The sequence below is a fragment of the Rhyacophila brunnea genome, unplaced genomic scaffold (genome assembly GCF_057557595.1).
Source record: "Rhyacophila brunnea isolate RB1 unplaced genomic scaffold, BYU_Rbru_1.0 scaffold_2, whole genome shotgun sequence".
Lineage (NCBI taxonomy): Eukaryota > Metazoa > Arthropoda > Insecta > Trichoptera > Rhyacophilidae > Rhyacophila > Rhyacophila brunnea.
This window is the reverse complement of record NW_028232859.1, coordinates 24,100,774-24,127,818: the sequence shown is the minus strand read 5'-3', so window position 1 is coordinate 24,127,818 and position 27,045 is coordinate 24,100,774. Positions and strand designations below refer to the sequence as shown.

At 33.9% G+C, this 27,045-nt stretch overlaps 1 protein-coding gene across 13 annotated transcripts in view; it reads left to right on the top strand.

The window, feature by feature from the left end:
* The first annotated feature begins 9,047 nt into the window (after positions 1–9,047).
* Positions 9,048–27,045, top strand: part of LOC147072096 (ATP-binding cassette sub-family C member 4-like) — a 39,174-nt gene continuing 21,176 nt past the window's right edge. For 2 of the 13 annotated variants that reach the window (XR_015070673.1, XM_085947422.1), the window contains exons 1-3: positions 9,091–9,216; positions 9,562–9,839; positions 12,430–12,515. Coding sequence is in view for 11 of the 13 variants with exons in the window: in XM_085947422.1 (XP_085803548.1) it covers positions 9,763–9,839; positions 12,430–12,515 (163 nt within the window). In the remaining 2 variants the exon portion in view is untranslated. Of the gene's footprint in view, positions 9,349–9,561; positions 9,840–12,429; positions 12,516–27,045 lie in introns of all 13 variants that reach the window. The other 11 variants (XM_085947432.1, XM_085947429.1, XM_085947431.1 and 8 more) reach the window with 11 other exon arrangements.

Sequence of the window (27,045 nt, the reverse complement as noted above, 5' to 3'; positions counted from 1 at the left end):
TCAGGAATGAAAACCAAAACCGAATCGATATATAAAGTGCCTAGTTTCAAAAGCCCCTAAAACGGTTTTTGAAAATTTTTGAGTTAGATATACATTTAGATCATGGGTGGCCAACCTTTTCAGCAGCCCGGCCAGATTCGAAAAATGAGATTTCATACCGGGCCGCACAACCGATTTTTTTTATTATACAAAACAAAAAAGAAATATATACACTAAAAGCGCAAGATGGAAGTATCGTGCGTAACTGGGATCATCTACTGGACACTGTTGTAGAGTTTTACAGCGCTCTATACAAAGATGACACTGACATCAATTTAGATCTTCCGGTGAACGGAGAATATGGAGATCCTCTTCCCGAGGTTACTACCACAGAGGTGGAATATGCTATAATGTGCATGAAGAGTAGGAAAGCCCCGGGAGAAGATGGGCTGACTATCGATGTTCTCAAACTGGCCGGGAGGACGGTGAGCGAAGTGCTCGCACGTCTGTTCACGTCTTGTCTGCACGAAGAGAACATCCCAGAGTCATGAAAAAATGCCTCCATTATTATTCTCCATAAGAAAGGAGACACTGAAGATCTGAAAAACTATCGACCTATTAGTCTACTAACTGCCAATTCTGTATAAGGTTTTCACGAAAATACTCTCAAACCGTCTCGAAACAATTCTAGACGAGAACCAACCAAGAGAGCAAGCCGGATTCAGAAGAGGCTACAGTACTATGGATCACATACAGGTCGTCAGGGAAATCATAGAGCGCTACCAGGAATACAAACTGCCATTATATCTTGGTTTTATAGACTATGAAAAGGCTTTTGATTCCATCAAAAAATTCTCAATTATAGACGCCCTTAGCAACCAAGGAATTTCCAGACGCTACATAAATATATTGAACAGTATATACAGTGATGCCACAGCATGCGTGAAACTCCACAAACGGTCGTGTAAATTCCCCATTAACAAAGGTGTCCGGCAAGGTGATACCTTTTCACCTAAACTATTCACCGCTACTCTTGAGGACTTATTTAGGAAACTTGATTGGGAGGAAAAAGGTGTTCCAATTAACGGAGAGCACCTCAGTCACCTGCGCTTTGAAGATGATATTATTATACTCTCACAAGACCCGAAAGACCTCCAAGGTAGAATGCAAGAACTCGCGGATGTCAGTCAAACGGTCGGTCTAAAGATAAATGTCTCAAAGACAAAAGTGATGAGGAACTGTTTTTCGGACCCTGCGATTATCTGTATTTCTGGCACCCAACTCGAGCAAGTCAGCAGCTACATCTATCTCGGACAGCAGGTGTCCATAGACGGAAGCATGCACGATGAAATTGCTCGAAGAACAAAGCTGGGATGGAGTGCTTTCGGATGTCTGAATAGTATCTTCAAGAGTGACCTACCATTATGTCTTAAGCGTAGGGTGTTCAACCAATGTGTGCTACCCGTGCTCACGTATGGCTGCGAGACGTGGACCCTCAACACGAGAGATGTCCAAAAGTTAAGAGTCACACAGCGAGGCATGGATAGGTGCATGTTGGGCATCACGCGAAAGGACCGTAAGAGAAACGAATGGGTTAGGAAGCAGACAAGAGTACGCGATGTAATAGACGTTGCCAAACAGCTGAAATGGAGATGGGCGGGGCACATTGCTCGCCGAAAGGACGGCCGCTGGACAAATGCCGTCATCCAATGGTACCCAAGGGGTACGAACCGGCCACAGGGTCGCCCTAAAAGCCGCTGGATTGACGAACTGGTAAAGTTCGGCGGAAATACGTGGCAGCGAACGACACAGGACCGAGAGAGTTGGAGAAAGCTTGGGGAGGCCTTCATGCAGCAGTGGATTGACCCCGGCTGATGATGATGATGATATAATAGGTATATTATATTAATAAAATAAAACAAAAATGAGAATCAAACAATATATTTATTAGATTAGACTTTTTTTAATAATAAAAATAAACGAAATATTTACAAGATAAAAATAACTTTTTATATAGGTACCACGTTTTTAAATTTTATTTTAATAAACTTGACAATTCTATGTATTAATAAAAACTTTTTATTGTACTTGATAGAAATACTGAATAAATATAGAATACTGAAATGTCATTTGGACATTTCATATTGATTTCCATAGTAACGCACTTATATATTAATAATTTAGTTGCTAGGACCCCCTTGGCAACCAACAATAATAATTTTCCATACAAAACAGAATTAACTGAAAATGAATTCAATTCTGCTTAAAGATGGCCAAAAGTATTAAAAGAATGCAATGTCGTCGGTTCTGATATATTCTAAAAGTTTCAAATGTCTAGCTAGTCGGGAAGTTAGTTAAAAATCTTCAATAGTCCAATACAAATTTTGGACAAACAAGAAATACTGGACACAAGAAATAATCTTTACCGGACAAACAAGAATACGAGCTAATAAAAACGTGGTAATAATAAATTTTAGTGAGAAGTTTGATTTTGTGTGGCAGAACTAAGTGCATCAATATCGATAGCGAGTGAGGTTGTTCCTACACGCAAACAGTAATGTTTTCCAAACGCACATCTGTGATTCGTGTTCTCTATATCGATAAATGTAGGATATTTCTCCTTATCCAAATATGTTTTGTAAAACTCTTCCAAACCAACCTGGTGGAATTTCTCCTTTAATTGTTCATCGCAACATATTTCACAATGTTCCATTTGTAAATTTCTTGGTAATAAATTCACGCCTACGGAGAATGGCGTTGCAGATGCAGCAAAAAGCACACGGTGCTTTTTAAAATCTTGAGCCAATATCGAATCTCAATTTGCGAAATTAGCACATCTAGTGGCAGCATTTGATATTATTTTTATTTTCTCACTGCTCCACGGGCCACAAGTTGACACCCAGTGAGCCACATGCGGCCCGCGGGCCGCGGGTTGGCCACCCATGATTTAGATGGATATTTTTGTTACCTATATAAGTGCCAAAGATTGAACTTTATAAAACGCCAAAAACCGTTAATACGTATGATCAAAAATTAGGGTAAATTTCAAAACCCGCAAACGAAACTAGGCGCTTCATATATATTTTTACTTGAATTGGAACGAAAATCGAAACGAAAAAAAATAACGGATCGAAGCCTTGCATTATACTGTCCATTAAATTGGACCGCCTTCGATGACTGGTCTTATAAGCAAGACGGATGAGTCACACATGACAAAGAAACTGACATTCGAGAAGCCAGAAGGCAAACGAAGACATCGACCTCGCCCAGGATGGAGGGATAGTGTCGAGTTTAATTGAAAAACCTTAGGTACCTATCTTAAACTGTAAGGAAGCGACTCTGGATAGACGTGGATGGAGGCAGAGCCTGGAGGAGGCCAAGACCCACATAGGGTTGTAGCGCCAGGAAAAGAAGGTAACGCTTTGGTTAGGAGACTTTTATGTGAAGAACACCCCATAAAAACTTAAATCGTAGATACCTATTCTTTTTCACCATTCAAAGTAAATAACTTTAATTATTTTCTCACTAACTCCCGAACGGAACGCAGTTTTTAAACTTTATACGATGTGGAGGGGTAGTCTCAAGAATTCACGAACCGGAGCCGTGATCCGGATCATTTTCAGCCCTGCCAAAACGTAAGTAGATGTCAGTGGCGCACCCAGGATTTAATATTGGGGGGGGGGCCCAAGGCGGAGAATATAAATTAGTCCCATAGGCTCTTTTTCTTCTTTACAGCCTAATTTCACGTTTATCGGTCTTTTGTCTATTGCATCGGTATACCTACACCATGGTCCCCACATCCTGAAACGGGCCCTCAGGCTAGGATATTTGGCGGTCCCCCTACCTACCGCTAAGATTAAAGGCAGTGTGAAACACTACATTAACGTTTTTCAAATTGTGTTTTAGTTCAAATTAAGGGTACCTATACAGTGAATTATTGACGATTTTTAATACATCTACTTTAATAATGGAGCTGTCGAGTATCGATACATAATAATCAAAAAATATATTGCACAATTATATAATTGAAAATGTTCATAGCCATGAAGTATAATAGCGCCGCAGGCGACTTTTCTTAATATTAAAGCTAATTTATGATGTGTGTTTATCTCACTTATCTGGTCAACCCGACACGCCGGCCCCCCCACAGCCCGGGCCCCCAGGATAGAGCCATGTCAGCCCTCCCCAGCCATGACCTACGCCACTCCGGAATTCGGGTGGACACCGAGAATTTTTTGACAGTTCCATTAGGGATTAGGTTTCTAAAAAAACCTGACATTAGTGTTTCGAAATTTTTGTGTTAGAAATTTAAATCTAAGAAATTTTTCTAAAAAGAGTGCTGGAGAATTACAAATAATTTTTTTGTCGTGTTTTTATTTGTCTAAGCCCAAAGGTATAGGGCTTTCGGTTTCAATGTTTAAAATCATTCTGATAATTTTCATGTTTGGGGGGTGCCAGGGCCCCTTGGCTCCCCCCCTGGGTGCGCCACTGGTAGATATAGTAGGTTTATTATAGGCAGCAATATATATTATATACAGAATAGTGTATGAACCGGAGAACTCGATAATTTTCCTAAAATATTATAAAGTGTGTTAAAGAGTTCTTTTCTATATAGATAGATACCATATATACCTATCTACCTACATTACTACAGATAAATGCAATAACAGCCGTCAGACGTCTGATGCGCACTACTATTAAAAATTCGGGCAGGAACGTTTTTCAGCGATTCAAAATTTTTCTAAATACGAAAAATGCTGTCAAAAATGGTATTCTTATTTTTTATTCCTTTCTAATATGTTGCATATTATACACTGTGCATGGTTTGTCTACCCCTCCGGGATGTCAATATTTTGTACTTATAAATAATGTATTAAGTATTTACGACCGTTTAATTTCTTCAATTAGTAATGTCATTCAATATTCACAGTCATTGAAGATTGAAGAAGTCGGAAGGCGAATCCTGGAATAATAAACCTAAATCCTATGGAATGGAACAAAACTCTCATTAACGAGAATTTAAGTTATTATTAAGATTTCCTAAAAACTTTGTACATATAGGTACAAGCAACACAACATCTTATTATTGTTTGTAGAAACTATATTATGTGTGTACGACATGTAATTTTTTTTCATTAAACTTAATTTAAAAAAATGCCGGAGCGCCATTTTTATTTTTTCCACGAGAAGGAGAAAGTCTCGAGGTTTTCACAAACCGAAGGTGCGTTCCGGTCCACTTAAAGCGCAGATTGTAGGTGTATTTTCAATAGGATCTTACAACCAGCAGTAACGTTACTGGACGGTAGATACTGTGTAGTTAGTTGTATAAAGCAATATTTATATTAATATAATCATTAATTTAAAAAAAATAATGTAAGTAGTTCGGTACTTACTGACAAGTGCCACAAATAAATCGACGTTTTATAACTTTTAAATTATGTGACCGTCTGTATAAATAGGTAGGTACCTAATACTATGACGACCATGTTATATTATTTTCAACACTACGACAGCTCATGAGGCCCAATGGCAGTCGTGTAGTTAAACAGTGGTGCAGTAGTAGAAGCTAAACGGTCACGTAAACACCCAAACTTTGAGAAAGCCACATAAATATATTGTGACCTCACCGGGTATTGAACCCGGAGCCCCTGGGTGAGTGCTAAACTTTGGCCCGTTTCAGACGGGACACCGGTGTCGCGCTCGTATATAATAAGGAGGCCTTTGTATTCAAATAAAGAGGCCTTTGTATTATGTTTATGATCGCCCCAGAGATAATGAGTCATGTCTCAGGCTCAGGCTCATTTTAGATTTAATATGTCGCGATATAATGGCAAGATATATTCTTCGCAGTGTACAAGATAGATGACGGAATTAATATATGGGTATAATAATTAATAAAAAAACGACGCCTGGAGAGATGATGCGGCAGACATCAATAGCTCCTTGAAGGCGCAACTCGCGCGTACTCGAGAGTCTGTCGAGCGCTCGCGATTTGCGCGCGAGAGGGACCTAATACGCCGCGAGTCAATGAGGTATCCAGTACCTTGAAAGCGCGCGAGTTGTTACGCACAAATGAAATCGCGTCACCTGGGAGAGCTCTTATTAATTGTGTATAATATGTATCTTAATCATGGGCGTCATAAATTATGTTGTGTTTCCCTACTAGAATATATTGAAAACACCTGCGGTAGATAACTGATTAGGTACCTACTGATACGTGATAACGTTGAGAATTTAATAAAAGAATAAGGAACAGATTTAAGTTTTATATAGATATTCTAAACCATTAACTAACAAAAATTCACGGCAAACAAGTTTGAAAAACACTATAATAGTACGGGGATAACAAACATATTAAATTTATCACAAATAAATGTTAAATTAAGTAGATAATTCTGAATGTAATTTTTTTTACATAAAATTAATTCATTCTACGAAAATACTAAACTGCTGTCTCCACATCAACTCGATTTCTTGACATCCATTCGCCATGCCATAAATAAATAATAACTTTTCATGTTTAAACTCTTTTGAAATCAAAACAAATTAAGTAAATAAATCTAACTTTAGATACCTATTTATTTAACTGTGATAAAGATGAAAATTAAGTGATTCGATTCTAAGGTAGGTATACAATATTTTTTCTAATTGCAATGCAATTAGGTAGGGAAGGTTTGGGCGAATCGGATCGTCTAGAGTCTAGACTCTAGAATACTTTGCTATTGCCGCTGTGATATTAACGTGTATACCTCCCCAAACACGCAGTGAGCTAGCGTGGCATAAGAAGTCATCCCTTCTTAAGTTTTAAACATATTAAATATAACCCTTCGGGGTTGGTTTTGTTATTTAGAGTCATCGCCCATGACGACGTCCGATCGGTGCAACGAGAGCGACGGCCGGTGGTTAATCATAACCACAGTCCAAGTCGGCGCAGCTGAAGACTGTTAGGAAGAGAGGAGGCGGGATAGGGGTAAGTTAAGGTACATACACTGAATTCTCACATAATTTGTTATATATATTATTTAACACCCGCGTGTTACTGAAATCAAACGACTATAACAATCTTCTATAACCAAAAAATCGTAAAAATTACAGTATATAAGCATTATTTGTTTAATCTTTGAAGCCAGCATTGCAATATTTTATACACATCCGATTTTCTTCAGTTATAGGTACGATTTATAATATTTTTATTGAACGAGCTGGTCGTCGTTATGGACGGTCGTAGATCGTCACAGTACAATATGCTTAGGTTGGTGAGAAAATTATATTCAACCTGCGTTTAAAGAGATGAGTCGACGAGTATCGTATATCGTATTTAGTATATTCGCCCACTCGACCGACTAGTCGGTGCAACTCGTCGCAACGCCTAGTAGCTGACAGTCAGGCGTGTTGCGCTGACTAGTCACCCAGGTGAACGAAAATACGGGGGTCGTGAAAACTATTTTTGTAATGGACAAGGGCTAACCGGGTAATATCTAGACATTGTTCTAGTTTTTGTTTAATTAAGAGTTGATTAAATTTGACTAGGTAATGATGTTATTTTTCGTATGTCGTACATGATTGAATATGAAATACAAATATTGTAATAAATGTATATTGAGATTTTAATATTCAATCTGCTTTTAAATCACCTTTCCCATATTATCCGATCTGCTCTGGCTTCCCCATTATGATTATAGGTACGATTACGATCTCATAATAATTCCGTGGCAAGCAGGAGAAGTGGTACATATTCCGAAAATGATTTAAGTATGCAGATGTCTAAAAATTTCGATCCTTCTAATCAGGAGAACAAAGACAAGTTATGAAAAAAATTGCTAATGCCTGTTATCGACATTTGATTTCGGTTTAATTGAGTTTAATGTCAAAAATGAGAACAATGTTATGTGACTTATACCTCTACTCCCAATTCGCTGTAGCGTACAATTAATACTGCGGTGCTATCTGAATCAGTGACATACCTATACCTACCTATAGGTACCCGAAGAGGTTGAACGGTGCCTAAATAGAGTCTGCCAGATAATGCCAGTCTGATGCACTTTTGACAACCAAAACTCTTTTCAATATTATGTAGTAGTAGGTACTTTATAGTGTTCAATAATTGTATATTCCTTCTGAATATTTCAAATGTGTAAAACTGTAAAATATAAAATTTATCATTCCACATTCCACAAAACTGTAACTATAACAAATTTTATTGTCACTTCACGAATAAATTAAAACTTTTATGACACATAATTTTCTTTTTATAACTATCAATTCCATATTTATTTAAGTGCTAGTCTACACCAGATTATGAAAATAATAGGAGAATAGGTATACCTATGTCATTTTTAGACAAATTGCTATTAAAAATGAAAAAGTATACAAATTACATAAACATTGTGTTTATGTTGTATGTATAAAACAAAAAATCCGTAAAAAATATCTGATTTGATATTCAACTTTTAAGCTTAAAATAATTCTCCTGCAAAATAAGACTTTTGTGACATATACCATATACCTACCAATAATTCTCCTTTTGACCACGGAATTCAAATCAAGATAAAGATCAATTTTTAAATGTCAAACAAAAAGTCATTTCAAATAGGTACGCTAAATAGATTAAAAATCAGTTTCGACCTAATATGATATTATAAAGTTAACGAATTTATCTTATTATGGGTGATACTTTTCATCCCCGCAACAACGTACCTAACTGTTGCTAGTTAAAAATTACGTGTTTCAGGTTGAGTGCTGCTACTTGTAGGTACCTACCTACATTAATTAATTAATAGTTTATGTAGTTATTGCCAGATCTTAAAGTAAATAGGCATCTAAATTTTTTTTTTTTAATAATAATGTTCTATCTGAACATAATATTATATACCCATATATATACATAGGTATAATATATAATATTATTATTTGATATATATAATATAATATATATACTTATATAAAAATTATACAGTTTCTTTATTTTGAAAATACAATACTTATGCATAAAGTGTGGTGTTCGTATATATGGTACGTATGTACCTTCGAAGACAAAATTAATTACTACAACTGAACAAATATAAAATATAGACTAAAATGGTTTTGATGTGAGTAGAGTCAGAAAAAAACATGTTTATCTTTCCGTGTCCATGACTGGTTAGGAACATCATTATTGTAATATATCGTAATTTTGAATTGATGTTCAATCAATTGGTAGTCGTTTTTTAGTAGTCGACAAAATCGTCAACCAGTGAGGTGTTTCGTATTGCTTCTTCGACATAATTAACAGAAAAGCCTATGAGTATTTACTGGCTATTAATAATTATAAAGAGTGAATATCTACATATTATTTTGTGAACCGTTGTTTTAGCAGACTTTATCTTAATTGTAATACGGCACTAGCCAATTTAAAATGATTATTATTATTATTTACATTTTTCATTATTTGATAAAGAAAGATTGTGATTGATAAGATGATAAGATGTATGCTAACTTTAGTGATATTATCACTTCCATATTTAGTATCATTTAATTGTATTCACTGTGTACACTGTAAACTTATTTAACTTAATAATTCATTGTTATCACCTCTTCTTATAGTTTTCAAAAAACGCGAAATTCAAATGAAGCAGTGCCAACATCGGTAGGTATCTACCGACACCGATTATGTTATGTGTCCATGAACTATTGTGATAAAAAAGCCAGTGAATTAAATGATAATTTAATATAACAGTGAAATGCGTGTTTACAGATAATAATTAATAGCACGAAGTGATAAATAAAAAAAAAGGAATATTCACCATGAATACAAATAATAACAAACTCAATCAAAGTTATTCTCATGTACATTCAAGATTTTTCCCATCAATCACATATTCGTAAGACCATTTTTCTTTAAATTTAATTAAATAAGTATAATATCTAAGGATTAAATATATCCGGTTAAGCGGCGATTTTCTTTAACGCCAGATGACGCGATCGATTTATCAAAAGATTTAAAATGGGGGCTCGATATAGTTTTAACTAGTTATAATATTCTTAAATTATACCCACCGAAAATTTAAAAAAATATTAGGTGTCCAAATCATAACAAAATCCCTGCAACTAACAATACCATACCTACAACACGACCACTCAACTCAATCACTTATTTATACGCAAAAAATAACTTAATATTAGGTATTATGTGTCATTATTGTCCTCTTCTTCAATGATCATATTTTGTAGTTACAGGGTGTTATTCTAGGAAAGAGATATCTACATTGCTATTTTTACTAGGTACGTTGGTTGTACAATTGGTGGTTACAATTAATGGTTTTTATTTATTTTTTATCGCGGGGGCCTCAAAATCACTTAGTGCTTCGTGCCTCGGGCCTGGGGCCCTAAACCCATCACTGCATAGGACGGTATGCAAAATGCATATATGGGTAGATAGGCATGGCCGGATTTATGCCTGAATTTGGCCTAATACAACATTAATAATTCGAAAGCGTAATTGGGCCAAAAAAGTTTTATCAAAATTCAATATTTTTAATAGTTTCAATTATATTGATATTAGAGCAAATGAACTGAATCGATTTTGCCGATGGTATTACGTACTTAAATATTTTTGAAATATTTTTGAAAATGGCCATTTGCCTTGGGAATTTGGTGGCCTTAGCCATATAGAGTATAGCCTCTTTAGCCGTAAGTATTGTAAATCCATCCTTGTGTGTGACAGAAGAGTGGTACCTATATAAAATAATGAATTAAATAAACCATTTCTTTTATTCAACCACTGGTATCACGCCAATGTGCTTTAATCAATTAAGCTACGGGCATCCTAGTTTTACGATGATTTTAAGTACTAGTTCCTACATGAAATGCTTATCAAATTACATTATTTTTAATTATCGGTTTTTGTGTTTTAAATAATTAATGTATCATTAATTACCCTAATTACTAACCGCCGCCCCAGCTCTCGCCAAATATTTAGTTATAACGTACTTGAATTTGCCAATAATTTAATAAACGATTTCTTTTATTCAACAAATAATTCACAAAATATGTGAATCATTTTATTTATTGAACATAATATATAATTTGAAAACACCTCAGACTACTAGAAAAAAATCGCATTTGAAAAAATCGCAAAGCTCGTAGAATTTTGGTAAAAGCGCATTGGCGCGATACCAGTGGTTATACAGGTTGAAATCCTGTCGGGTGTCAAATGAGATTTTTTCTAGTAGGTAGATATCTATATATCTGTGGTGTTTTAAAGATATGTATGTTAAATAAATAATGAATTCTATGTAGGTCTCAGAAGAGGAATATAGGCATATAGTTAGCCGTCAGCCACTTGTAGGTAGAGTTGGGTTTCGGAAATTTCCCGACGGGGATTCTCGAGAAAATTTTGAGATTTTCCACCCCGAATCTCGAGAATTGAAATTTTTAACATTTCGGGAAATCCCGGATCTCGAGAATCTTTTCTCGGGATTCGGGATTTCTTTATTATCAAATATTAATTGAAAAAACGATTATCTATATGAAAAAAAGTGGACAGAAAACACAAAACGTTCAAGGACTGACACAATTAAGCCAACGTCGACACAAAATGAGCGCAATTTTTGCAAAATCAGGGAATTTTGTGTCTCAAAAGCGTACGCGATTGTCAGACGCAGCGATTGACAAGTCTGTGTTTTTTGAAATTCTATTTTTTATGATTTATAAGTAATGTTTAGAATTATTTTTGTTTTCCTACTTCTATTTTGTTTGTCGTATACATGAATAAAAAAATCATATTTTTTAGAATTTGTCTGTTTTTACATTGATTTTAGGATTTTTACAGGTTTATTTTAAATCTCCCGATTTCTCGAGAATTCTTTTCTGGAAATCCCGAATCTCGAGAATTCAAAATTTCATCATTTCGGGAAATTGAAATTGAAATACCCAACTCTACTTGTAGGTACACTTTAGTGGTATGACAATTAATAGGTATAGGAAGGTACATAAGTGAACAGACGTTTCACCGAACGTCAAAAAATAATAAAAATGTTGATTTCACTTAATTAGATTTTTGTAAAAAAAAAAAAGTTAAAATCTAGATGTAAATTTTAATAAAATTCATTGACAGGTAAAATAAAATACCTACCTAAGTTATTTTATAATTCTTAATTATGATTTATGATTGCTTACAACATGTACGAGTAGCTATGTGAAAGGGTATTATAGTATATATAGAGGGTAGGTATAAGAATTTAACAATCTTTAGGCCCATTACGCACTGTCGATCAGTTGTCGGTATTCATCAAAATCAAAATCACATTTTCCGCACGCGGTTACTTGCACCCAGGCACATGTTCGGTTGTCGGAGACTTACTAGTCGCCACTGCGTAATTTGCTAATAATATACAAATGGCTCTTAATATTTTCCCCGAATAACCTGCTAATCTAAATATTAATGAAACCTGTTTCTATATTGTTATGTAGATGGGTATACGACACATTCAAGAAAGGATATAAAAGAGATTTAGAAGAATCAGACCTTTACAAACCCCTAGATGACCATGCTTCAGGTAAATCAAATTTAGTATTACTAAATACAAATTGCGTAGGTAGGTAATATTAATATAATATATAAAGTACATAATATATCAATGGTTACCAGTGTTGCCAACCATACTATAATTATAGTATTTGTACTATAATTTTGGTCCGCGTACTATGTACGATATAAAACAGGTATAGTACGCCCAAAATACTTACTATAATTTTGAATATCGGAAAAATACACAAAAGGTAGTAAAATTTCGATATTTCTGTCGTATAAATTGATGCAATGTACTAAAATTTCGTCAAATAAGAAAATTTGGAGAACCTGGATTTTGTTTTTCGAAAATGTGAAAAAGCCTTGGAAATAAAATTTCTTGAATTCGTCGGTATGCGTTTTTGGTAGAAAAAGGTTTCCAAATAAAAGCATGTCTCGGAATTTTTCAAATTCTACGTTATTTATTTTGGTGAGAAGCAAAAAACCTATACATTTCCAACATATGACAATGCGTACTATATTATTTCCGAAATACTATAATTTCTTGGACCGCGTACTATAATTCGGTGACAAAAAGATGGCAACACTGATGGTTACTTTAACAACTTACATGTAGCTCATTCTTCAACATATTTTCAAATGGATGAGAAAGAAAGAAACACGAGTGAGATTACGGAAGTCATCAACATAATAATAGGACCAAACCATTGACAAAATAGTTGTAGGTACTTACCTACATCAACATTGAAATTCTTACAGTATAATCTCATACTAGGTGGCCAGTACATAAATGCACGGTGCTAACCAAAGCGTTACCTACCTTTGTACTAATAATCAATGATAGATATAATTAATATACATGAATGTATAATTATTAATGTAACGAATATTTTTTTGATTAGCTTTACAATCCGATGTGGATCTTGGTCGCCTCACAAAGAGGTTTCTTTATTTTATTAGAAGTGTATGTTAGTCACTTGCTCAATCTATGAGACCATGCTCCGGGTTCAAACACACAAAACCCTCTGGGCATAAGAGATCATAAAGTTAGATGGATATACGTGGCAGTAAAGAAATAGGCACCGAGAAGAGTGGAGAGACCTAGGGGAGGCCTTCATTCAACAGTGGATCAATCCTGGCTGATGATTATATTATGTTACAACTGTAAATATGGGATGGGGGTTGGCAGACCACACTGCTATGGCGGTGGATAAAAAAAGAAAGAGGATATTTCAATTTTTGACAGTATGTAGAAATGAGATTATTTCCACCTGCAGAGCTGACAAACTCTGCATGCACTAATCTTCATTTAAGGCTGCGCGCACACGGCAAAGCGAAGTTTCGGATTCATCCGCCAAACGACGTTTGCGTTTTATTTGCGTTTTATTTGCGAGCCGATTGCGTTTTAAATGCGTGTCAAATGCGTCAATATTTCGACAATGCTGTCCAAGAGAAAACACGGTTTTCAAGGGGATTCATAAACGCCTTTTTTTGAAACTGCACCCTGCTGCGAGAGTATTTATCTTTCATTACAGTGGCGTACAAGGGTAAATAAATCAATATAAAATCAGTACGTAATATTGCATTATACCTACATTTATTTTCCCACTATTGCTTCTTTTGGAGCTGGACTGTTTTATATCGAAAGCGTTTTGAAAATTACCTATTGTTGAGCCTATTATATACCATCATCATCAATACTATCGACCGAGGGTACTTGATGGAGTTTGAATTTAAATTCTAATTGATTTAAGTTTTGTACTATTATTATTTATTAATACAATAAAAAAAGATTATAAGTTAATACACGAAGAAAGGGTAAAAACCTTATTACCTAGATACCTACTAAGTAAAGGATTAAGTACAAAAACATAATATTTTGAATAATTTGAATATTTGCAGTATTCTAAAAACCTGTTGTAAATACTATTAATACATTCGGTAGGTAAGCAGTTTTACAAAATATAATAAAAAGTTGTGACACAGCACAGCTATGAGAAGAAGTATTTCACGAGAAGAAAGGCTCGCCATATCTATACGGTAAACTAAACTATTATTATTTATTTTGTAGTATGTACTTATTTAATTAATTTTTTTATTAGTTGACACTGTCATCTTCTATAGATACACTAAAATGGAAACGGGTACTAATAATAATATATTGAAGTGAGAATAATGAATACCCACCTACTACTATTGATAGGTATGTGCTTGTGTACTTGTATCGGTACAAGTATATTTATATTAATTATTGTTTTTTTGTTATAATATATTAGTTGCGATTAATTGACAATAAAATTTTGATAATTTATCTATTTAGCCGCTACAGTACCATATTATTCAATTACATATTCAAAAAAAGTTGGTAGTTATGAATTCAAAACACCTTTCATAAAAAATAGATTGAAATATTAGTAGGTACACTAACACAAAATTACCTGATATAGTCTCATTACAATAGCTATCTTTTTAATATGTAGCTATTGAATTCTAAGCAATAATATTCTATTGGAAATATGAACAGATTTTAAGGGGAGATATTTCAAATGTTTATGAATAATATGTTTTAAATGTTTATTTAATAAAAGATACAATAGGTATAATAATATATTACATTGTTCTAACAAATTATATACAAAAAACCTATAAAATATTTTAATTAAATTATATCTGTTTTCCCCATTGCATTAACGCCACTGTGAAATTCTTGATGACACTAATTAAGAAAGAAGTAAGATTTTTTTAATTTTTTCGGACTAAAGTAATAAATTATGTCATACAATATGTGCCTTATTGTGTTCGCCAACTTATAGTTATTATGGATATTAGTACTTTTTGTTTTCACCGTTAGTGTTATTATGTAAGAATTTATTTATTGCACTATCCGAAGAATTAAAAAAAACCTTTTTTTTGTCGCCAGTGGCGAACTAAGATAAATAAAATATAAAAATATAATATGTAAACATTACCTACATAAATTAAGTATTTCTTTTTTACCATTTTACCTATATTTATTTTTTCCACTATTGCTTGATTTGGAATAGAATTCTGTTATATTATATCGAAAGCGTTTTTTAATTCGATGATATTTTCATAGTGTAGAAATTATTTTTAATGACTTTCATGCGGATTTTTGTTAGCTATACGCAAATGCAGACATAGTCCAAATAAGCATTAATCATTCAAGTGAATCTTTCTGGTTGCAAACAATTCATCATGACTTCGACAACAATAACAATACAGAACATGATAAAACAGAACAGCCAGGTTTTCTCCAGGTGTTCTGTTTTGTCATGTTCTGTTGTGTCACTATCCTGTTTTGTCATGGAACCGACTGAGATTTAACATTCTTCATATTATTATATATGACAATGTGCTAGGTGCAGATTGCGTAGGCTTAAACCTTTACATTATACCCAAGTTTTTAATGAAAAATACCCACTCATCCGGTCATGAGTTTGTCATTGGTAAATAAAATTTATTAGGCCTTTCTGAACATAATTATGTGGTTAATCAGTAATATTTCTTAATACGCGCCCCCATAACTTTCAGCTTTCAAAAGTTCGGTCCTGGCCTAAATGGGAAGATTTAAAAGAACATGTGGTAGGTAGTATATTCATGGCACGTATTGTATGACATAATTAATTACTCCATTGCTTCAGTGGCGTTCATGCAATGTAGAGCAACAGATATAATTTAATTAAAATATTTTATAGATTTTACTGTAGCGGGTGAATAGATAAATTATCTAAATTTTGTTATCAATTAATCGCAAATAATATATTATAACACGAAAACAATAATTAATATAAATATACATGTACCTACACAAGTACACAGGAACATACCTATCGATAGTAGTAGGAAGGTATTCATTATTCTCACTTCAATATGTTATTATTGGCACCCGTTTCCATTTTAGTGTATCTATAGAAGATAAAAGTGTCAACTAATAAAAAAAATAATTAAAGAAGTACATACTTACTACAAAATAAATAATAATGGTTTAGTTTACCTTATAGTTATGGCGAGCCTTCACGCTTAAAAACAGATTAAATTTAATAAAAATATTTTATAGATTCGATACCTACATAAAGATTCTACTACTAAAAAGGAGGCATGATTCTATTAAAGATACATACTTATTTAATATCGAATATAACCAAATGCATACCTACTTGTATTCTTCCCAAAAGAAGGGTGTTATTTTAAATATGTATTTCATATAATATGAATAGGTAGGTGGGTAATTCAATACGTATCTATAGGTACTTATATAAATATTTTCGGTATAGGTATATAGATATTCATCAAAAATTATTTAAATTTGCATATTACGAACTATACCTTAACATTGTTTATTCGTTTTTTTTTTATTTAGTGAGTAGTTACAGTTGGTGACATCTCTCATTAGTTAATATTATTATACTCCCAACATATTGCACAACGAGAAAACTATTGTTTACGAGAAATGACATTTTAATACGCTTACCTACCGAATGTATTAATCGTATTTACAACGGGTTTTTTTAGAAACACTGCAAATATTCAAATTATTCAAAATATTATGTTTTTATACTTCATCATTTACTTAGTAGGTATCTAGGTAATAAAGTTTTTACCCTTTCTTCGTGTATTAACTTATAATCTTTTTTTATTGTATTAATAAATAATAATAGTACAAAACTTAAATCAATTAGAATTTAAATTCAAATTCCATCAAGTACCCTCGGTCGATAGTATTGATGATGATGGTATATAATAGGCTCAACAATAGGTAATTTTCAAAACGCTTTCGATATAAAACAGTCCAGCTCCAAAAGAAGCAATAGTGGGAAAATAAATGTAGGTATAATGCAATATTACGTACTGATTTTATATTGATTTATTTACCCTTGTACGCCACTATAATGAAAGATAAATACTCTCGCAGCAGGGTGCAGTTTCAAAAAAAGGCGTTTATGAATCCCCTTGAAAACCGTGTTTTCTCTTGGACAGCATTGTCGAAATATTGACGCATTTGACACGCATTTAAAACGCAATCGGCTCGCAAATAAAACGCAAATAAAACGCAAACGTCGTTTGGCGGATGAATCCGAAACTTCGCTTTGCCGTGTGCGCGCAGCCTAAGGCTGCGCGCACACGGCAAAGCGAAGTTTCGGATTCATCCGCCAAACGTCGTTTGCGTTTTGTTTCCGGGCCGATTGCGATTCAAATGCGTCAATATCTCGACGATGCTGTCCAAGAGAAAACACAGATTTCAAGGGGATTCATAAACGCCTTTTTTTTGAAACTGCACCCTGCTGCGAGAGTATTTATCTTTCATTACAGTGGCGTACAAGGGTAAATAAATAAATATAAAAATATCAGTACCTACCTACATACATATTGTATTGTACCTACCAGTGGCGAAGGGTGGAGGTAGGCTGTTGAGATCCGCCATAAATATTGCACACTAAACTTTGTCAGTTATACATACTTGTTTTCATTGAAATAAGACTACATTTTACAGATGGTGATGGTAAGTTTTTAAAATTCAATTAAACCCAGCGAAAACCAAGCCATAATAGGTAACAGTCAAAAAATACTCGTATATCTATAAAATATCTAAGATTATGCAATTAAATCATACATAAAATTGGATATTTTATAGATAGAATAATATTTTTTATCTATTATAGTTTGGTTTAGGCATAGCTTGATGAATTAAAAAAATGAACCAACAATATGTATAATACGTACTTATTCTTAATCTAACGAAAACAAATAAGTAAGAATGAAAAAATGTGCATAATTTTGTCATATCGCCTAAAATATACCAATACTATTATGGTTTGGTAAGACAGGGTTTAATTGATTTTTAAAATCCAACCAATACCATTTGTAAATTATATTATTTCAATAAAAACATAAGTATACATTTCACTGAAAAAGGTTATTGTGCACTATTTATGGCGGATCTTAACAGCCTACTTCCACCCTTCGCCACTGGTACCTACATTTATTTTCCCACTATTGCTTCTTTTGGTACTGGACTGTTTTATATCGAAAGCGTTTTGAAAATTACCTATTATTGAGCCTTTTATGTATCATCATCAACTTTGTCTGATTAATAATAATTAATAATAATAAGTACTGATGGAGTTTGAATTTAAATTCTAATTAATTTAAGTTTTGTACTATTCCATTTGGGTATTTTTTGCGACCAGGCTTTTGCCTTTCAGCATCTTGCGCACTCGCCAATGGCAAATACACATTGACATCAAATTCTTGCTTATTAATAGGTACAATAAAAAAAGATTATAACTTAATACACGAAGAAAGGGTAAAAACCTTATTACCTACATACCTACTAAGTAAAGGATTACGTATAAAAACATAATATTTTGAATAATTTGATTATTTGCAGTGTTTCTAAAAAACCTGTTGTAAATACTATTAATACATTCGGTAGGTAAGCGTATTAAAATGTCATTTCTCGTAAACAATTCTCTTCCAAATCAAGCAATAATGGAAAAATTAAATTTACGTAAAATGGTAAAAAAGAAATACTTAATAATATGTAGGTGTTGTTTACATGTTATATTTTTTTATATTTTATTTATCTTAGTTCGCCACTGGACTCTTGAGACAAAAAAAAGGTTTTTTTTTATTCTTCGGATAGTGCAATAAATAAATTCTTTAGGGGTCACAAGGGGCCGAACACAATAAGGCACATATTGTACGACATAATTTATTACTTTAGTCCGAAAAATTTGAAAAAATCCTCCTTCTTTCTTAATTAGTGTCATCAAGAATTTCACAGTGGCGTTTATGCAATGGGGAAAAACAAATATAATTTAATTAAAATATTTTATAGATTTTTTGTATATAATTTGTTAGAACAATGTAATATATTATTATACCTATTGTATCTTTTATCAAATAAACATTTAAAACATATTATAAATAAACATTTGAAATATCTCCCCTTAAAATCTGTTCATATTTCCAATAGAATACTATTGCTTAGAATTCAATAGCTACATTTAGTACTACAAAAGACAATGCCATGATGACGTTGAATAATGATCCTATAGAGAACCATGTTATATCTGATGCATTTGCTAAGCATTTTGAATCACTTTATAGCTCAATAGAACCGCTACTTGACCCCGATTCTGCTGGTCCTTCGTCTGCAACGCAAGATATTCAAATCTCAGCGTTTGACGAGAAAGATATGGAATATGGGTTTTCAAATTTGTCTCCCAAAAGTTCATTTGGTCCAGATGGCTTGCCACCTTATGTGGTTAAGGGCTGTTACGAACATATATCCTTTCCGCTTAAACATATATTTAATTTAATCATAGCATCCAGCACTTTTCCTGATGCATGGAAAATAACCCGCCTAAGGCCGCTTCATAAAAAGGGATCTAGATCAGAGATCTCTAACTATAGGCCAATAGCAGTTCTTTCGGCTCCATGTAAATTATTTGAATCGATATTACATATAAACATCAACCGTCAAATAGACTCTCGCCTCTCCGATTCGCAGCATGGTTTTCGACTTAGGCGGTCCACAGTAACAAATCTTATAGTGTATAATAATTTTATTTCAAATTCTATGGATAAGTCAATTCAAGTTGATTCTGTGTACACAGATATTTCCAAGGCATTTGATCGTGTTGATCACGATATTTTATTACAAAAGCTTTGTACATTTGGCGCGTCATATAGTATAATATGTTTTTTTGCTTCTTATTTGAAAAATCGCCGTCAATTTGTTGATTACCATGGGAATGAATCGCGGATTTTTAGAACAAACTCTGGTGTTCCTCAAGGTTCAAATCTTGGCCCAATTTTGTTTTTAATATTTTTTGATGATATTGTCAAAGTTATAACCAATTCTTCTTGGTTGCTATTCGCAGATGATCTTAAACTTTTTCGAACTATTGAAACCCCATTATGCTGTGCGATGTTGCAGTCTGACCTAGATGCTATCTCGCAATGGTCTATCTTAAATAAACTTGAATTCGCTACCTCCAAATGTAATATTATTTCATTCAATCGTTCAAGGCACACCTTATTGTTCCCATACACATTGTCTGGTATAATATTGAGTAGGGTAACGGAGATAAAAGATTTGGGAGTATTGTATGATACAAAGTTCACTTTCAATCAGCATATTCTTAACATCAGTACTAGATCTAGCAAAATGCTTGGTTTTGTTATGAGGGTTTCAAAATCATTCGAAAACGTCCGAGTGCTACGTACATTATACGTATCATTTGTGTTGAGTATTCTTGAATATGCCAGCATTATTTGGAGTCCTAATAGGTTCATGCACACAATTAAGCTGGATCGAGTCCACAATAGATTTCTTAGATTTCTCTACTTAAGAACATACGGGTTCTTTCCTTATGATAATGACAATAAAATGAATTTCCCGACTCGTTTTCTTCTGGGTATGCTATCAATGCAATCCCTGTCTACCCGAAGAGTGATTGTTCTTTTAAAGCATTTCTTTTTACTTCTTCGTGGGTTCATTTACAATCCGCATATACTGGCAAATATTAATTTTCATGTTCCCACCAATATCACTCGCAGCTCCACGGTCTTCAAGATACCTCGTCGCAGGACAGATGTTATGTTTCATGATGCTGTGTATCGTGCAATTAGCTTATTTGATGGCACCATAAAGGTTGATTTGTTTTTTATTAATTATATAATGTTTGTAGACGTTTTAAATAGGATAAATTTATAATTGTATATATTGTCATATTTCTTTAATATTTACACATGCTGTCTTTTCCACTTTCTTGTCATATTAGTTGTTATTTGTAATTAAGATATTTTTATATATTTATATGTATTATGTATTATGGCGCATTGGCCAAAAGCTGTAATGCCGTAATACTCTTTTTTTTTTATAAATAATAATAAATAAATAAATAAATTTTAATATTATTAAAAAGATAGCTATTTTAATGAGACTATATCAGGTAATTTTGTGTTAGTGTAACTACTAAAATTTCAATCTATTTTTTATGAGGTGTTTTGAATTGATAACTGCCAACTTTTTTTAAATATGTAATTTAATATGGTACTGTAGCGGCTGAATAGATAAATTATCTAAATTTTATTGTCAGTAATCGCAACTAATATATTATAACAAAAAAACAATAATTAATATAAATATACATATACCTATATAAGTACACAGGCACATACCTATCAATAATAGTAGGTAGGTATTCATTATTCTCACTTCAATATATTATTATTAGTACCCGTTTCCATTTTATTGTATCTATAGAAGATAAAAGTGTCAACTAATAAAAAAATTAATTAAATAAGTACATACTACAAAATAAATAATAATGGTTATGGCGAGCCTTTCTTCTGGTGATAAACTTCTTCTCATAGCTGTGCTGTGTCACAACTTTTTATTTTATTTTGTAAAACTGCTTACCTACCGAATGTATTAATAGTATTTACAACATGTTTTTAGAAACACTGCAAATATTCAAATTATTCAAAATATTATGTTTTTATACCTACTTAATCCTTTACTTAGTAGGTATCTAGGTAATAAGGTTTTTACCCTTTCTTCGTGTATTAACTTATAATTGTATAAATAAATAATATAGTACAAAACTTAAATCAATTAGAATTTAAATTCAAACTCCATCAAGTACCCTCGGTCGATAGTATTGATCAGACAAAGCTTATAATGATACATAAAAGGCTCAATAATAGGTAATTTTCAAAACGCTTTCGATATAAAACAGTCCAGTTCCAAAAGAAGCAATAGTGGGAAAATAAATGTAGGTACCAGTGGCGAAGGGTGGAAGTAGGCTGTTAAGATCCGCCATAAATAGTGCACAATAACCTTTTTCAGTGAAATGTATACTTATGTTTTTATTGAAATAATATAATTTACAAATGGTATTGGTTGGATTTTAAAAATCAATTAAACCCTGTCTTACCAAACCATAATAGTATTGGTATATTTTAGGCGATATGACAAAATTATGCACATTTTTTCATTCTTACTTATTTGTTTTCGTTAGATTAAGAATAAGTACGTATTATACATATTGTTGGTTCATTTTTTTAATTCATCAAGCTATGCCTAAACCAAACTATAATAGATAAAAAATATTATTCTATCTATAAAATATCCAATTTTATGTATGATTTAATTGCATAATCTTAGATATTTTATAGATATACGAGTATTTTTTGACTGTTACCTATTATGGCTTGGTTTTCGCTGGGTTTAATTGAATTTTAAAAACTTACCATCACCATCTGTAAAATGTAGTCTTATTTCAATGAAAACAAGTATGTATAACTGACAAAGTTTAGTGTGCAATATTTATGGCGGATCTCAACAGCCTACCTCCACCCTTCGCCACTGGTAGGTACAATACAATATGTATGTAGGTAGGTACTGATATTTTTATATTTATTTATTTACCCTTGTACGCCACTGTAATGAAAGATAAATACTCTCGCAGCAGGGTGCAGTTTCAAAAAAAAGGCGTTTATGAATCCCCTTGAAATCTGTGTTTTCTCTTGGACAGCATCGTCGAGATATTGACGCATTTGAATCGCAATCGGCCCGGAAACAAAACGCAAACGACGTTTGGCGGATGAATCCGAAACTTCGCTTTGCCGTCTGCGCGCAGCCTAATATGCACGTCAGAAGATCAAAAACTCTATTTTTTTCATCCATGTCAAACACATTTTAATAATATTTTTAAATAATAATCGAGCACAATTTATTTTTGAATACTGAAAACACCACCAAGGAAAATATATTACAATGTTAATTTCTAATAATTAATAACATACTCTTATTATAATAGTAGTGTATTATATAAGATAATATTATACTATTCTATGTAAATAAACACTACATTATATTATAATCTGCAGCGACGAAGGGTAGGTAGGCTGTAGAGATTAGGGAATCCAATCCCGAGGCAAAATTCTGATCCCGGGATTTCGGGATTACAATTTGACAATCCCGGGATCCCGGGACTGGTCCCGGGATTGGCATTTCTTCCATTGTTAATATACAATTTTTATATTTACAAAAAACATTGATAAAATCGGTCAAAAATAAATCTAGTACCTATAATTCGTACAATTTAAGACATTTATTGTTAATATTTTATACGTCGAATCTTGGAAATACACAAGTTTAACGGAGTAAATAATATTGTAATTTAAATAATAATGTGAATTTAATAGGAGATTGCTGTTTCTGATAGTAAAAACTTGATGAATGGATTAGCGAGATTTAAAATATCAAAGCAAATAATCATGGCGTACTTATGACCTTTCCGCTTCATAAATCTAATTAGTCAGACAAATTTGAAACTGCCGTAAAACGTATGATATCATGATGGAATTACTTTGTTAAAAGTGCGAAGCATTGTTTTTTTCCAATCTTTCCATTTTTAATAATTTACGTGAAAAAATAAAATGAATCGGCAACCTACACATGGGTATAAATCAAATTTCATTCAAACTCAGTTTATTTCTAATGTAATTAGTTTTTATTAAAAGTATTTTTTCTGTTATATTTTCGCTTTTATTTTATTTTCCATAAAAATTGATAAAAAAATCAATCCCGAAATCCCGGGATTATGTTTATCAATCCCGGGATTCATAGGTATCGAAAATAGCTCAGGATCCCGGGATTGGAATCCCTAGTAGAGATCCAACATAATTAGTGCACACTAAGCTTTGTCAGACATACTTATTTGTTTTTATTGAACTAAGAATACAAATTGAACCCTGCCTACCAAACCATAATAGATCAAAGATAAAAAATATTCTTTCATATATAAAATATCTAAAATTATGCCATTAAATCATACACAATTTTATTTCAGATGTCTTACAGATAGAAGAATATTTTTTTATCTATTACAAGCTGAAGTACCCGGCTCTAATGGGGTAGTGAATGCGTACCGCACGACACTGTATCCTGATAGTGTCGCATAGCCTCTCCTACTCAATTCCTATCTCTACCTCCACGTGGTGAACCCTGGAAACCTGAGCAACTACACCTAAGATCAGGTAGTCAACCCTGGTGGAAGGTGTAGTCAGGGCTAACGGAGAACGAAGAAATGGCCCTCCGAAAGGGTGTTGGGCGTGGGGCTAACAACCTCATCCCGTAAAAAAACACATTGTTACGAAACCACACCAACAGCCTCGGAAACCGGACACTAAACTCAGACAACCTGGCAAACGCTTTAAGGAAATACGATTTGGAACATGGAATACATTATCACTCTATCGACCAGGAGCACTTAAACTCCTTACAGAACAACTCATAAAATACCAATGTGATATTACGGCCCTACAGGAGATGCGATGGATAGGTCAAGGAGTGATGGAGAAACGAGCCTGCACTATACTCTATAGCTGCCATGATAGTGAACATCACTTTGGGACTAGATTCATCGTAAGCAAACGAGTGAAACATTTAATTATTGGGTTCGAACCAGTCAACCCAAGGATCATGCGACTGCGAATTAGAGGAAGTTTCTTCAATTACTCATTTATAAGTGTACATGCCCCTACAGAGGATAAGTCGGATGAAGAAAAAGAGGACTTCTACGATGCGTTAGAAAGCACGTACAACAGTTGCCCAAATCACGATGTCAAAATAATACTCGGTGATCTAAATGCCAAAATAGGACGGGAGGAGATCTACACTGCCATTGTCGGAAAACATAGTCTTCACAATGAAAGTAATGACAATGGTACCCGACTAATTAACTGTGCAGCGTCACTAAATATGGTTATTGGTAGCACAATGTTTCGCCGTAAGGATATATATATAAGGGAACTTGGAAACCCCCGGATGGGTGCACAATAAACCAAATAGACCATATTTTGATAGACAACAGGCACAGATCGGATCTAATGAGCGTCCGGACATACAGAGGGGCTAATGTAGACTCAGACCATTTCCTAGTGTGTGGAAAAGTTAGAGCAAAGATCTCGAACACCAAAAAGGAAATGGGAGCAAGAGCAAAACTCTTTGACACAGAGAAACTGAAGATTCCGCAGGAACTGGCTCGGTACCAGGAGAACTTGAACACTCACCTGAGCGACAATGTTGAGGTTGGAGACCATGAAGAGGTGAATCAACACTGGGAAGAGTGCAAGACTGCCATAGTATCCTCAGCTAATGATACCTTAGGACGCCGAAAAACAGGTGAACGATCAGAATGGTTTGACGAAGATTGCCGCGAAGTCACTACGAGAAAGAATGAGGCTTACTTAATGATGCTACAGAAGAAAACACGGGCATCAGACGATGAGTATAAAAAGCGCCGGCGTGAAGAAAAGAAACTACACAAGAAAAAGAAACGTGATTATTTAAAAAAGGAAATGATCCTACTCCAAGAACACTATAAAGCCCAAGAAAGTCGGCTGTTCTATAGAAAGATAAATAATGTTAGGAAGGGTTTCAAGCCTCGTATCACAATGTGCAAGGATGACAATGGCATGATACTCACAGAAAAGCACCGTATTCTTGCCCGGTGGGTGGGTTTCTTTGATCAACATTTAAATACCCCCCATAATGATGCCGGCAACACTAACATTAATACTCATGACCAGGAATCAGTACAAAGTGGCATGGATGATAACGAAGAACCACCGACATTAAATGAGGTAAAAGGTGCCATGTCAAGGTTAAAAACAAACAAATCGCCTGGAATAGATAACCTCCAGAGTGAATTAATAAAATGTGGGGGAGAAAGCCTGCTCAAACATTTACATAGCCTAATCCACCAAGTATGGACTTCAGAAAAGATGCCAGAAGAGTGGAAGGATGGGCTGATTTGTCCCCTGCACAAGAAAGGAGACCAACTAGAATGTAGTAACTACAGAGGGGTGACACTCCTTAACTCTGCATATAAACTGTTGTCGATTCTGATATTCCAGCGGCTGGAACCCATTGTAGAAGGAATACTCGGGCACTACCAAGGAGGCTTTCGACGAGGGAGATCATGTGTTACTCAAATATTCACTCTAAGGCAGATTCTAGAAAAGACCACTGAATTCAATATTAACATGTATCACCTGTTCATCGATTTTAAGGCAGCTTATGATAGCATTAATCGATACTGGCTATACGAAGCAATGCGAGAATTTGAAATTCCGACGAAAATAATTAAACTTGTAGAGATGATAATGACACCAGTACAATGCCGGGTAAAGCTTCAAGCGGAAATATCCGAGCCATTTGTATCACTGAATGGCCTAAGGCAAGGTGACGCTCTGGCATACCTTCTTTTCAATATTGCGCTAGAAAAGGCGATACGGGATGCAAAGATTGATGCCCGTGGCAGCGGCACGATATTTACTAAGCCTGTGCAGCTGCTGGCGTATGCCGATGATATCGACATCATTGCCATATCAGAATTGGCGCTGAAAAGGGCATTCACAGCACTAGAAGCCTCTGCCAAAAGAATGGGTTTACAAATAAACGAGGCAAAAACTAAATACATGCCTGTCTATGTCACACCACGAGAAGTCGCACCAAA